General features: G+C 42.2%; 2 protein-coding genes across 2 annotated transcripts; both read right to left on the bottom strand.

The window, feature by feature from the left end:
• Positions 1–6,865: 6,865 nt before the first annotated feature.
• Positions 6,866–8,514, bottom strand: LOC129729753 (zinc finger protein OZF-like). Its single transcript, XM_055688575.1, has 2 exons — positions 8,397–8,514; positions 6,866–8,337 (listed from the first exon to the last, which is right to left on the bottom strand). Exons 1-2 carry the CDS (start codon positions 8,439–8,441, stop codon positions 7,021–7,023), a joined length of 1,362 nt encoding a protein of 453 aa, XP_055544550.1. The 5' UTR covers positions 8,442–8,514; the 3' UTR covers positions 6,866–7,020.
• A 1,608-nt stretch (positions 8,515–10,122) lies between these two features.
• LOC129716638 (zinc finger protein 62 homolog) lies at positions 10,123–11,235 on the bottom strand. The gene has a single exon (XM_055666475.1). It carries the CDS (start codon positions 11,233–11,235, stop codon positions 10,123–10,125), a length of 1,113 nt encoding a protein of 370 aa, XP_055522450.1.
• Between the last annotated feature and the right edge of the window lie 2,861 nt (positions 11,236–14,096).

The raw sequence follows: 14,096 nt of genomic DNA on the forward strand, positions 1-14,096 counted from the left end.
GAGTTTAAAGACACCGCGATTAGGGACAAGCTTTTGATGGGAGTTTTCAACAAAGATTTACAGCAGAAAATGTTAAGCGAGGAAAATTTGACGTTGGCTTCGGCGGAGCGCATGTTAGTGAATTGGGAGTTGGCAGGATCGAGAGCAAGAATGATAAGTGGTAGAACAGAACAGGTGGCTTCGGTAAAAAACAGATTGGGTAGGCGAGATGAATATTTGAACGAACGAAATGGTAGAAATAGAAGCAGAAGTAGAAGTAGGTCAGGTTTTCACATGAGAAATAGAAGCAGGAGTAATAACAGAGATAGAAGTAGGAGCAGATCGAAAAAATATAATTACAACAAACCGGTAGTCTCTTGCTATTTTTGTGGAAAACCAGGACATATTTTGAAGAGATGCTTCAAATACATCAACAGTCAACGCAAACCAACTGTTCGTTTTGCCGATGAGCCGCAACCAGGCACTAGCGCTGAATCTAACTTGGAACAATTGTTTAGCAGATTCAAGCCCATGTTGGACGATTCTTCAGATGACTCAGATCAGTATTGGAAACGTAGTGCTAAAGGCGCATCGCGAGCAATTGAAGGTCCCAAAAACAACTAGTGTAAGGCATAATTTGACTGTTCCGTGCAGGAGGACCTGCAAACGTGAAAGATCCACTTCAGGTTGCGAGTTCTTTGGTTTCTCTGACGATGTATTAGAGAACGACCTTAAGAGATTGCGGATGGATGATGGTACTAATAGCGCAGCAGGATCATCGGCTCCGAGACGGTCAGAAAGAATTAAGTACAGAAGAGAGAACATGAAGGTAAAAGAAAAACAAAAATGAAAATTAAAAAGCTAAACTGAATGATTTTGGTGATGTGTGTCAAAGGACACAAATGAAAAAAATAAAAATAAAATTAATTGTTAATGAAAAGATATAGGTGTCAACGGGCACTATCTGAAAATAAAAATAAATTGGTTAGAAAAAGATATCGGTGTCAATGGACGCTATCTGAAAAATAAAAATTAAAATAATTAAACAATTATATCTATTAGCATATTTTACAAAAAAAAATATTGTATTATAAATAAGAGTGTCAATGGACACATTCTGAAAATTAGAATTGTATATTGTGTCAATGGACACATTTTGAAAATGGAATTATTATTATGTAACAAATTTTACAAATTAGAGCGTTAAAGAACGCAATTCAAATTATATACAAAAATTATTTTAATTATATTTTTTTTTAATTATTTGCATTGTAAATGTATTCAAAATCTAAAAGAGGAAGAATTGTGGTGTACAGAAAAAGACCAAGTCAAAGGCTAAGGCCGATCAGAATTTTGATTATGTAAAACGTACAGCGTGTTTACCAACACGCGCGAAAGCAATGCAAATAAATACCGCTGAGCTGGACTCGAGCGGCAGAAGATTCTTGATACAGTTCGTTGATCTCTGATCCGAAATCCTTGGAGTTCACTGACCTTATTTTACCTAGTTGTGATATATTAAAATATGTATATTTGCTTTTATTAAATTGTTGAGGCTTTGGATGCATGGAACATTGCCAATTTTCATATTTATTAGGCGTATTAGGCGTACATTGTTAAGAGATAATCGACGTAAACGCCGAGTTCCTGCGCGTATGTGTCGGCCGGGGGGATTAAAGCGGTTGTTCGTAACGCTTCGGTGTAAACGCGTATTCAGCCCGGGCGAGTTTTGCTGATATATGGACTTCCGGCGTGTGGTGATTTCGCGAAGTGAACCCAGATATTTCATCATATCTTTCTCATCTCCATCAACGTTAAGTCGGAGACGGCTCGCGCGTTGCATCTAAATTATTACATCGGAAATCGAAGTAGATTTCGTTCAGTCGATAAATATCATTTCAACCCCCGCGTCGGTACCTTCCATGAGGTCGTATTATCTACAGATGGATCAACAACGCGCAATAGTTTTAGGTATAAAGAGCATAACCTTACGAGGAGATATACGGTAATTTGAGGTTGTCTCGGTTTAGTCAAAAATCCTGTATCCTCGCGTACGTTTTATTGTTGCGGTGTTACATTGTCAAACTAAATAAGTTCGAATCACATTATAAATATTGTGGCGGATGTAATAAACTTGTAGACGCGGCACATGTTCTGAAGAACCCGACATTAGCGCATCGTTTACCAAAACGAACCCTGCTGTATACCTTCCCCTTTATCCAACATCCCAGTGATTTCTCGTGGAAGTGCAGAGGTGTTCTCGGCTTCCATAAAGCGAGTATCACGTCAACATATTCCTATACAAACTCCTTCTTTGACCAGCATTCGGATGCGGCCGGCGCTGGTATTGCCTAATATAAAGATTTAGGTCACCTGTTTTTACACATTGAGGATGCATGTTGGTCCCAAACATGATCTGTTGGTTCTTTGTGTAATTACAGCTGATCTGGCAATAACGGAGTAGCAACCGCGGGCGGTCAATCATGCTCATGCTCATGCTCATGCTCATCTGAAAGAGCTGCATTTTCGAGTCACAACCAGGTTTATGCCAGTGATACCAAATGTGCAGATTTGTCTGCAAAACGCAGATTTTTGAAGTCCGTGTGTAGATATTTATTGATTTGCAGTTTTTCCACGGTTTCTGCAGATTTTTGTCAAAGTCTCCTTATATTTGCGCAGATTTTCTTAAAATGTGTGCAGATTTTTACAGACTCTTGCCTGCGCGAGCGAAATTTTTTCGGATTACGGAAATTTTTTCAGATTTCGAACACATTTTCCGGTTTTTCGAGCAGTTGCAGACATTTTTAGAAAACATCTGGCATCTCTGGTTTATGCTATCGCTGTCAAATCTCATATATTTGCTGCGTACCCAACATTTCAACGGTCCGCGGTTCCCCTGACAGATACGAAAAAAATTCCAGAAAAAATTCCATTTAACTTGAAATAATTGCAGGAAGAACTCTTCACTCTCACATTAGAAAGGGATAGCACTATGTCATTCCCTTGGACAAAACGTGAGTTTCAAAAAATTTCTATCAATGTCCGCTCGTCGGGTTACACTCTCAAGAGTAATGTTGAAAGTTGAACAACGTGTAGAATAGTCCATCTCCTTGTCCCAACCCTCTGCGTGCCTCGAAGAGATTCGAGTGTCCCCATACGCACACGTAACACATCACTCGATCCACGGTAGCTTTGATAAGTCGTGTCTGTCTATCCGGAAAACGGTAGTCGTGCATAACTGGCCATAGATGGTCTCGATTGGCTGGTAAACGGTTGGGCTGAACGTACCTGCAGTACAACCCGTACTAGCCCAGCAATTCCTATCCCTACCTCTCCGTGGTACAAGCCGGGATGCGAGTAACCAAGCGGAGACCATGGTAACCAACCTGTGGTAAGACCTTGGTCGTCTCGGTCTTTCTGAGCGTCTGTTTCCCAGGTTAGGGGCGGCTCATAACAGTGTCTGACTCGGAGCGGGCGGTTGAATAAAGAAAACGTGCTGTCTCGAACGCTATACCCAAGATGGCAGTCCCATCACGAGACTCGGTAGCGTGGCCGCGTAGCGAACATTGAAGAAAATATAACTCGGAACATTCGGCATGGACCTAGGCAACAAAGAACGGACCACGAGTGGAAACTCGGTACCTGGAGCAGCAAGTCGCTAAATTTTGTGGGCGGAGACAGGGTGCTGCTTGAGCAGCTAGAACCCCGCAGTTCGGCAACGTGGCTCTGCAGATCTGTCGCAAAGGTGAGAAAGTGTGGAAAGTCCGCTGAGGCAAGGCTCAGTTCTACCAGAGCGGTGGAGCAACCAATGGGCTGGGAACGGGTTTTTGTGTTATGAGCAGAATGCAGGATCGCGTGATCAATTGGAAAGCGATCAGCGAGAGGATGTGTCTGTTGTGAATAAAAGGTCGTTTCTTCAACTACAGTATCATCAAGTGCACTGCCCGCACGAAAGTAGACCTGATGACGAGAAGGAATCGTTCTACGCGCAGTTGGGGGCAACATACGACGGCTGCTCGTCACGGGACATCAAGATCGTCATCGGGGATATGAACGCCCAGGTTGGAAGAAAAGCGACGTATAGACCGGTGAGGTCTCACAGCCTACACACCGACACGAACGACAACGGCCAACGATGTAGCAACTTCAGTGATTACAAGCACTTTCCTTCCACAAAGCCACCTGGAGATCACCTGACCACCGAACAACAAATCGAATTGACCACGTTCTCATGGATGGCCGACTTTTCTCAAACATTACAAACATACGATCCCTCCGGGCTGCGGGTATCGACTCAGACCACCACCTAGTAGCGGTACATGTGCGCTGAAAACTTTCCACGGTATTTCATACACGTCAGAACCGTTCTCCTCGGCCAAACATCCGGCAGTTGACCAACCCGCAGGCTGCCAAGAACTTTGCGCGCCTACTCGATGAGGCACTACTTTCCACGGAAGAATTATTTGCTGCGACTCTCGACGATGAATGGGGAAAGGTACGCTCGGCCATTGGAAGCCGCAACCGCAACGTCGACAAAATGACTGGTTTGACGGGGAATGCCAGCAAGCGATGGAGAGGAGGAAAAGAGCATGGAAAAACTATCTAAGCATCGCCACAAGAGAGAACGTGGCCAAATACCGACGAGCTCGAAATGAGTTGCCCACGATTCTGAGGAGAAAGAAACGCCAGCAGAAGGACAGAGATCGTGGAGAGCTGGAGCAACCGTTTCCGGCTAGCATTACGAGCAAGTTTTTTGAGAGAGGGAACCAATCCCGTACAGGCTACACACCGAGTCTGGATATGTGTAGGGTGTGGATATCAAACAGAAATCGGGTCACTCAAGAACAATAGAGCAATAGCACTCCATTGGATTTTCTCTAGGATTCGGGAGAAAGTAACTACCGCAGGAATGGATGGAAGGAGTTGTGTGCCCATCTATTAGAAGGGCGATCGGCTACAATGCGGCAACTACCGCGGCATAACACCGATCAACGCTGCCTACAAAGTTCTCTCCCAGATCCTACTCCGCCGTCTATGTCCATTAGCGAAAGAATTCGAAAGGCAGTACCAAGCGGGCTTCACACAAGCACGCGCTACTACGGATCAAATTTTCACTCCGGCAGATCCTTCAGAAATGCCGGAGAGCAACGTGCCCACACATCATGTCTCCGTGGACTTCAAAGTACTTCAAGGTAGTCGATCGAGACCAGCTATGGAAAATGATGCACGACTACGGTTTTCCGGATAAACTGACACGACTTATCAAAGTTACCTTAGACCGAGTGATGTGTTACATGTGCGTGTCGGGGACACTCTCGAGTCCCTTCGAAGCGCGCAGAAAATTGAGACAAGGAGATGGATTATTATGCTCATTACTCAACATTGCTTTTGAGCGTGTAATCCTACAAGCGGGCGCCGAAACTCATAGGCTTCGCAGACGACCTGGATATTAATACGAGAAACTCAGTGACGGTGGAGGCATTCTACGCCAGACTAAAAGTGGAAGCTAGAAGAGTTGGACTAGAAATGAATGCGTCGAAAGGAACCACATTCGCCTCCCACGGACGGTGATCATGGACGGCGACGAACTCGAAGTTGTAGAAGAGTTCGTATACTTGGGATCTCTGGTAACTGCCGACAATAACACTAGTGAGAAAGTCCAATGACTGATTTAAGCTGGAAATCGAGCCAACTATGCCCTTCACAGCACGCTTTGATCCAGGAGCATACGCCGCCGCACGAAACTGACGATGTACAAAACCCTAATAAGACCCGTAGTTCTCTATCGACTCGAAACCGTATACTACTCGCGGAGGACTTATGCGCACTGGGCGTATTTGAACGGAAAGTGTTGTCCGCAACATTTGGTGGAGTGCAAACCGAAAGCGGAGTGGCGTAGGCGTATGAACCACGAGCTGCAGGCACTTCTTGAAGAGATTCCCATTGTGCACCTGACGACGGTCGGGAGGCGATAAAATCGGTTCTCTTCAAGGACCCACCAGCACCAGGAATAGAGGGGCCCAACGTGCTAGCTGGCTCGACCAGGTTGAAGCGGATCTGAGAGTATCGAGACGTCTAGGAAATTGGCGACGAGTAACCCAGGACCGAGTAGAATGGAGAAAAATTCTTAATACGCCACGAGCCACTACGGCTCTAGGCTGCTGAAGTAAGTAAGTGGTCTCGATTGCCTGTATCACGACTGAGACGTGATGTGTGGGCATGTTGTACTCCCGATATTTCTGAAGGATCTGCCAGAAAGCGAAGATTTGATGCGTAGTAGCGCGCGCTTTTTTACACTTGTTACTGCCTTTTGTTAGATGAGACGACGGAGTAGAATTTGGGAAGACTTTGTAGGCGGCGTTGATCTACGTTATGCCACGGTAATTACTGATAGCCTTTTTCATAGAAGGGGCATACTTTAGTCCTTTTTTCCGGTAGTCAGTCTTCCTTCCAAATCCTGGAAATTACACAGTGAAGTGCCATTGCTAATGCCTCGCTTGTGATCAGGTTTACCTCCTGGTCCCTACACATATCTGGATTCGGTGCTTAGCTCTAACGGAATAGGTTTACCTTCTCGTAAAACTTGCGCGTCATTAGCCCGAAACAGTTGCTCCAGCATTCCACGATCTCCGTTCTGCTAGCGTTTCTTTTTCCTCAGAACGCGGGTAATTATTAGGTATGAGACATCATTTTATTAGTAGGATCAATGAAACGCTAGTAGCGCAGAGTAACAGACGTAACACAGGAGCCAAACTTTATCGCCACAAAAGAAAAACGATCATTTCAAATTTCCAATCTGATAAAAGGGGCGCTGTCATGCAATCTTACACAAACTTTGTGGCTCCCAACTTTGTGTTATGTTTGTTACTCTGTGCTAGTAGAATAATTAATTTAAAAGTTTTACTTATTTAAGTCATTGTCCAATTTACAAAAAAAAATGTTGAAATTCTCCGATTTGATCTTTCGAATGATACGCCAAAATTCCAACGGAGTTGTTGTATGCCGGGAATGTCGGGACTCAATTCAGCAGAATCGTGAGTACTAACCAGGAGCAGCACCCGATCCGGACGAGGACAGTGCGGCTAGCTGCTGTTTTGCCCTGCGTTCGTGTAACAAAAGATGCGCTTTCAAGCGACACGGGAGTGAAAACGATTTTCCACATTGTCCGCAGCCATGAGTCTTTTTACCGTTGGTGTGGGTTCGCATATGCCTACTTAGCTTTTCCGCAGTAATTTCTCTCTTACAGATCGTACAATGAGTCGGCTGCTCGTGAAAGAGCAGATGCTTACGGTAACTTTTGGCGAAGATGAACACTTTGTCACAATGGTCACAGGTGAACGTCTGGCTGTGGGAGTGAATTTTTCGATGGGCCTTCAACAGCGTCATGTTTCCTAATTCTTTTTGACAGATTTCACATTGAAAAGATGAAATTTCATTGTGATTACTCGATATATGCATTTTTAGATCATGATTCGTGTTGAATTCCATGCCACAAGTATCACATTTGGATAGTTTTTCGGAGTGGTCACTTTTCGTGTGATGTTCCAAATCGTGACGGTTAAAAAATCCCTTGGAGCACACCGAGCATTCGAGCGGTCTCTCGCCAGTATGAACTCCATAATGTTTCCTCAGCTCGGCTGAAGCATAGAAGCTTTTACCGCAAATATCACACTTAAATCGTTTTACTGCGCCGATGTGTGTACGCATGTGTAACTTCAGATAGTCTTTAACAGCGAATCGCTTCGAGCATATACTGCACTCGTGAGATTTGTCTTCGGAATGTAAAGGAGTATGACGTCTCAGCTGGTTTGGTGTGGGGAACCCTTTACCACAAACATCGCAAAAATGCCGCCGCTTTATAGTTCTAACATGTGTATGATTCGCCAACGCACTCTGGGTAGCGAAGCTCCGGTTACAGGTTTCACATTTGAATCGCTCTCTACTAGCATGCACTTTATTGTGGATCTTAAAATCCTTTGCATTCAAACAGACTGTAGAGCAAACTTCACAGCGAAATTTTTTCGACTTCACTGCGCATTTGGCTTTATGCATGCGACAACTTTTTATTGAACCGAAAACTCTTCCGCAGGCTTTGCAAGAAAATTCAGCGTGTCGGGTGCTTTTATGCTGGTTGAGGGTTTGTTCACTTGCAAATGTCTCCTCACATTCGTCACATTCGAAGGCATAATCTTCCTCGGTTAAATCTTCATCGATTGGTAAGACAGCAACTAAATTATCATCTTTGATATTTACTTCGTACTTTTGAATTGCTTTTATTGGTGACACAAAATCCTCGTTTAAATTGTCTATCTCTTCTTTGATGTGCAAAACGATCGGTTCCTCATTTTCACTAATATCCTGATTATCCATGTTAGAGGTTGATAGAATTAAGCTTTTTCCAAAATAATCCCGCTTACCTCAATATTTAGAGTTGAAAAATTATCCTTCCAGATTCGCCGCATCTGAAGTGAAATTTTAGAAATTTCATAAAAATACGATACAAACACTTGCTGTTGACAGATGTCTCAAACACTGATAGAAAAGAGCAATTAAAAAAATCACAAGAAGGTTGTATGCAAAGCCACGACCGCAAGGTTGAAGTAGAATACTTTTACAAGAAAGATAACCCGGCTGCTTGCGTGTCAGTCACACACGCAACGGTTTTAACCCGTATCTTATTGCGGTTTGCTGTTGCGTGTTGCATCATGTTGCAACTTTGCAGCTGGGAGACGACGAAATTCTGTTTATACTGATTGATTGAATCGACTTCATATTAGCTCTGCATAGTCGAACTAACTGCTTTTGTGAATGCGTACTAACAGGGCAGTTAATTATTCAATGTCGGTTATGCTGATCGCGCCTTTGCGCTGCCTCTACAGTGGGGGGTTTACTAAATAAAGTGAAAATTAGACAACTACAACAGAATTAGATTGCATCCCGCACAGAATGTCTGCTTGTGTTGATGCCAGAAAATTATTAACCTTCAATTATTTTTTTATTTGCCTTGAAAAAAGCATGTTGCGGTTCAAAATCGGTTGCTAATTACAACCTTTGAGCTGCCCTAACATTGGTGGAATTAAGATACACCGACAACATGCACTGTGGAAGCTATTTCACATTCAGTAAATTAGACGGGTGCGACAAATTTGAATTGCCAGGATGCAACACAGAATGCTTGCTTGCGTTGACAAAAATTATTAACTTTCAATGACTTGTTTATTTGCCTTAAAAAAGGCATTTTGATTTCCGAAATTGGATTTCCTGATGGCAATTATCATGCTGCCCCAACACGGGGGGAATAATGGCTGTCTGGCGACACACGCTGAGAAAAACCGCGCTGCTCCTGAGACGTGGTGACCAACCACAGGGCTAGTGCTGCTGCTAAGGAAGGACGACTGCAGTTGTCGCTGTCTAGAACTATTATGAGCGGCTCCGGCTGAAACAGGCTCTTATATAGGCCAAATAGCATGTTTTCAATTGCAAGGTATATGATTCTGTCGACCGTGCTTGGGAAGCAAGCATATAACGACCAATCAGAGGTCGAATTTTTCGTTTTGACAAGGCTTGACTATTTTCAATAGTACAATAGTGTGAATAATAAAATTACAATTATCTTATTTTGGGAAGAATCTTAGAAGATTTTTCAATCTATTGCTGCAAGAACGAAGGTAATCCATCGAATACTAACCGATTTATTAGCATTTGAAATTGGACATATTTTTCACTTTTTTCGGTTTTAGATTTTCATTTCACATCCCTATGTAGCCGAACTTCCTGAGAGAAGTATTCTACTTCAAAACACCGATGCACTCTTAGCTGAAAACCAGTAAATACTTCCAACTTTTAGGCAAGTTTAGGTACGAGAAAGAACTTTTGTTTTTCCTAAAACTATGTTTACTTAAATATCATATATAGAAAGCTATGAACTCTTTTTTCGAAAAATTACTATTGTTTAATACAACTAACATTCTACTATAAATCCTCGATAAATCACAACCAATGTTTTATCAATTATTAATCATAAATTCTAGCAGCCTCAAACGTTACTAACTCAGTCAAGGAAGGAAGCAACATTCGAATGCCGGGACTCAATCTATTTTAAGCATCACGGAAGTGGAAACGATTGTCCGTTAATGAGGGCCTTCATTCAGCAGGATCTTGTTTCCCGAAATGTCGACGCATCATGTGTAACTTCAGATGGTGTATAACAGCGAATCGCTTCGAGCATATACCGCACTTGTGAGGTTTATCACTGGAATGCAAAGGAGTATGCAGTTTCAGCTGGCACGCTTTGAAGAAACCCTTCCCACAGAACTCGCAAACATGCCGTCGTTTACTGATGTTAATATGTATATGTTTCTCCAAAGCACTCTGGGTGACGAAGCTCAGGTTGCAGGTTTCACAATTAAATCGCTCTCTAGCATGCACTTTTTTGTGAATCTTTAAACCTTTTGCGTTTAAACAGACCTTAGAGCAAACTTTACACCGAGGATTTTTTGGGTTCACTGTGCATTTGGCTTCATGAACGTTAAGTTTTTCTTTCGAGCGGAAAGCTTTACCACAGCCAAGCTTACAAGAAAATTTAGCATGTCGGGTGCTTTTATGCTGGCTGAGGACTTGTTCACTTACAAATATCTGTTCACATTCGTCGCACTCGATGCCATAATCTTTAGCAGCAGCGTGATTGATTTCAATGTGTTGTTCCAGATCGCTAAGGTTGGAGAACCCCTGGAAGCATATTCTGCACGCGTGTGGTCTTTCCCCAGTATGCACGCCGTAATGTTTCCTCAGGTCGGATGAAGCAGGAAAGCGCTTTCTGCAAACTAAACACATGAGTCCTTGTTCGCCCCCAGTATGTAGAATCATGTGAGTCTGAAGAATATATGTATCAGCAAATTGTTTAGAGCATATATTGCACTGGAGAGACGTTTTTGCGTAGCGCACAGGAACCGGATATTGCAGCTTGGTTGATGAAATGTAACCTTTGCATTTGTGCTTGCGCAGAGTACGAACCGTTTTGTATGTTTTGCCACAGACGTCACACCGCAAACCGTTACCTTTGGGCACGTTCTTGTCCACTTTGTCGCATGGTAGAACAGCAGCAGCATCAACACAGTGATCGTCTTCAATTTTTATCTCATATTTTTGAATTGTCTCTATTGGTACCTCAAAATAATCCTCATTTAAATAGTCTGGTTCTTTCTTAATATGCAAATCGATATGATTCTTAGTCTCACTGTTATCCTGGTTATCCATGTTTGATATTAATAAACTGCTTACCTGAATGTTGAAAGTTAAATCATGGTCTTTTTACGAAAAATTGGCATTCAAGATAGTTTAACGAGCGATACAAAAGCAACCAGCATAGCGCAGTTGTTGACACTTGAGAGATGCCGCAAAAACTGATACACGGAGAATAATTCACACGCTTTACTCAAATGCTGTTTACACTCGAAATCAATATTTTGAGTTTCACTGATACTTAGCTGTTGTTTAGCTATTCACGGACTTCTGATTTTTATATACCAGCTAAAATCGCTACTATAACATTTGGTATACGGGCGAACTGTCATTGAAGCGATTTCGAGCAGTTTTAATTCGTGATTTGAAAATTGGAGGACGATAGAATTTTTTCGAAAATCACGTTATCCTTAGAAAATGCAGCTCTTTCAAATGGTTAAAAAAACTGATATAAACAACCCAATTGGTGGTTTTTTCATCGCTTATCTCTCTCTCTCTCTCTCTCTCTCTCTTTCTGAGTATCTATAATGAAGACATCCTTTTGGGTGAAGACAAGTAATACTCAGAGGAGGACATTACGATTCACAGACAATTTAGGTACGAAATCGAACTATTGCTGTCGTTTACATTATTTTTATTTGCATTCCGTATATAGACAACTATGAACCCTTCTTATCTTGCAATTGACTTGATCAAAAAACTACTTCTATCTGTGGAGAAAAAGATTATGCAACACAGTTTTTTCTATTGAGCATAGGTTCTAGCAGCCTCCAACGTTACTGACTTAGTAAAAGAAGGCGCAACATTCGAATGCCGGGACTCGAGCTATTTCAAGCACACGGAAGTAGAAACGAAAGTCGTAAGTCTTTCCCCCGATATGGGCCTTCATTCAACAGGATCTTGTTTCCGTTCTTCAGATGGTGTATAACAGCGAATCGCTTCGAACATTTACTGCACTCGTGAGAATCTGGCATGCCATCGTTTACAGATTTTAGCATGTATGTTTCTTCCATGCACCATGGGTTACGAAGCTCAGTTTGCAGGTTTCACAATGAAATCGCTTTTTAGCATGCATTTTTTTGTGGATCTTTAAACCTTTTGCATTTAAACAAACTCTAGAGCAAACTTTACACCGAGGATTTTTTGGATGTACTGGACATTTGGATTCATGATTGCTGAGTCTCTCTATCGATCTGAAAGCTTTACCACAGCCAAGCTTACAAGAAAATTTAACATGTCGGGTGCTTTTATGCTGGCCGGTTAAAAGCGGTTCGCACTCGATGCCATTGTTTTTGGCAGCAGCGTGATTGATTTCCATGTGTTGTTCCAGATCGCTAAGGTTGATGTACCCCTGAAAGCATATTCTGCATACGTGTGGCCTTTCCCCAGTATGCACGCCGTAATGTTTCCTCAGGTCAAATGAAGCAGGAAAGCGCTTTTTGCAAACTAAACACCTGAGTCCTTGCCCGCCTCCAGTATGTAGAATCATGTGAGTCTGAAGAATATATGTATCAGCAAATTGTTTAGAGCATATACTGCACTGGTGAGACGTTTCTGCGGAATGCACAGGAACCGGATGTTGCAGGTTGGTTGATGAGCTGAAACTTTTGCATTTGTGGTTGCGAAAAAACCGAACAGCTTTGTATGTTTTGCCACAGCCGTCACACCGCAAACCATTATCTTTAGGTACGTCCTTGTTCACTTTGTCGCTTGGTTGAACAACAGCCGGATCAACACAATAATCGTCTTCAATATTTATCTCATATTTTTGAATTGTCTCTATTGGTACCTCAAAATAATCCTCTTTTAAATAGTCTTGTTCTTCCTTAATATGCAAAGCGATATCTTCCTTAGTCTCACTGTTATCCTGGTTATCCATGTTAGATATCAATGAACTGCTTACCTGAATATGGAAAGTTAAACCAACGTCTTTTTACGATAAATTTGCATTGAAGGTGATTTTTTTTTTTTTTTATTTGCTTCTGCTTCTCTCTTGGCTTCAGGCCTAGGTAGGCCCATATCGCCGTTTGTTGTTTTTATTGTGTTTGTGCTTTTGCGCGATGGTTGGTCGATTATGTTTTGTCTTTAACTGTATTTAAACCGTTACTTTTATTTCGTTCAAAAAACTTGTTATTTGCTTTAGCTCTTGTTCCTTCAGATCTGTGAAAATCTCTATCATTTTTTTCTGTTTGTGTAGTATGTGGTATTTTGTTCTTACTGCTGCCCACTTGGGGCATAGATACAAAATGTGTTCTAAGCTGTCTTCCTGCTGGCATTCATCACAGTTTGCGTTTAATTCCCAGCCCCATTTGTGCTTTCGATCTTTGGTCATGCAGTGATTTGATCTAATTCTGTTTAATGTGATTACTTCTGCAGTATATAATTTAAGTTTTTTATGCCAAATCTTTTTGCCCGGCGTTTTCATGAACTCGAAGTGCAATTTCCCAGTGGTTTCCGACATTTCTTGATATTTCCTTGTCCATTTCGCCCATATTTCATTTTTAGCCAAGGTCATTGTGTCTCCTAACGTAAGCGCTTCGTGTATTGTTTGCGGTCCCTCAACCGCTGCTTTTGCTAACATGTCCGCTATTTCGTTTCCTTTGATCCCGACATGGCTCGGAACCCATTGTATTGTCACCACGCATTGTCGGTCCGCCATTGCCCTCAGCAACCTGTATATATCCAATACTAAATAGTTTATTTCCGCCTTCATACCTTTCTTGATAATTTCACAGCTACTTCTCGAATCAGTTAGGATGACCGTTTTTTCATAATTCTGTTTTGCGCATATTTTTAGCGTCTCTTATTGCCATTAGCTCCGCATTTGTAATGCTGACATTTTCGTTTGTTTTATGTATTATTTTCTCTTCTGTTCG

This window comes from Wyeomyia smithii, chromosome 1 (assembly GCF_029784165.1).
Source record: "Wyeomyia smithii strain HCP4-BCI-WySm-NY-G18 chromosome 1, ASM2978416v1, whole genome shotgun sequence".
In the NCBI taxonomy this organism is placed as follows: domain Eukaryota; kingdom Metazoa; phylum Arthropoda; class Insecta; order Diptera; family Culicidae; genus Wyeomyia; species Wyeomyia smithii.

Excerpts from the sequence above, each read along its gene's own strand:
- LOC129729753 (XM_055688575.1), bottom strand. The coding sequence starts at position 8,441 with ATGCGGCGAATCTGGAAGGATAATTTTTCAACTCTAAATATTGAG. Across the intron at positions 8,338-8,396 it reads TTTCAACTCTAAATATTGAG|GATATTAGTGAAAATGAGGA; the intron begins GTAAGCGGGATT and ends ATGGATAATCAG.
- LOC129716638 (XM_055666475.1), bottom strand. The coding sequence starts at position 11,235 with ATGGATAACCAGGATAACAGTGAGACTAAGAATCATATCGATTTGCAT.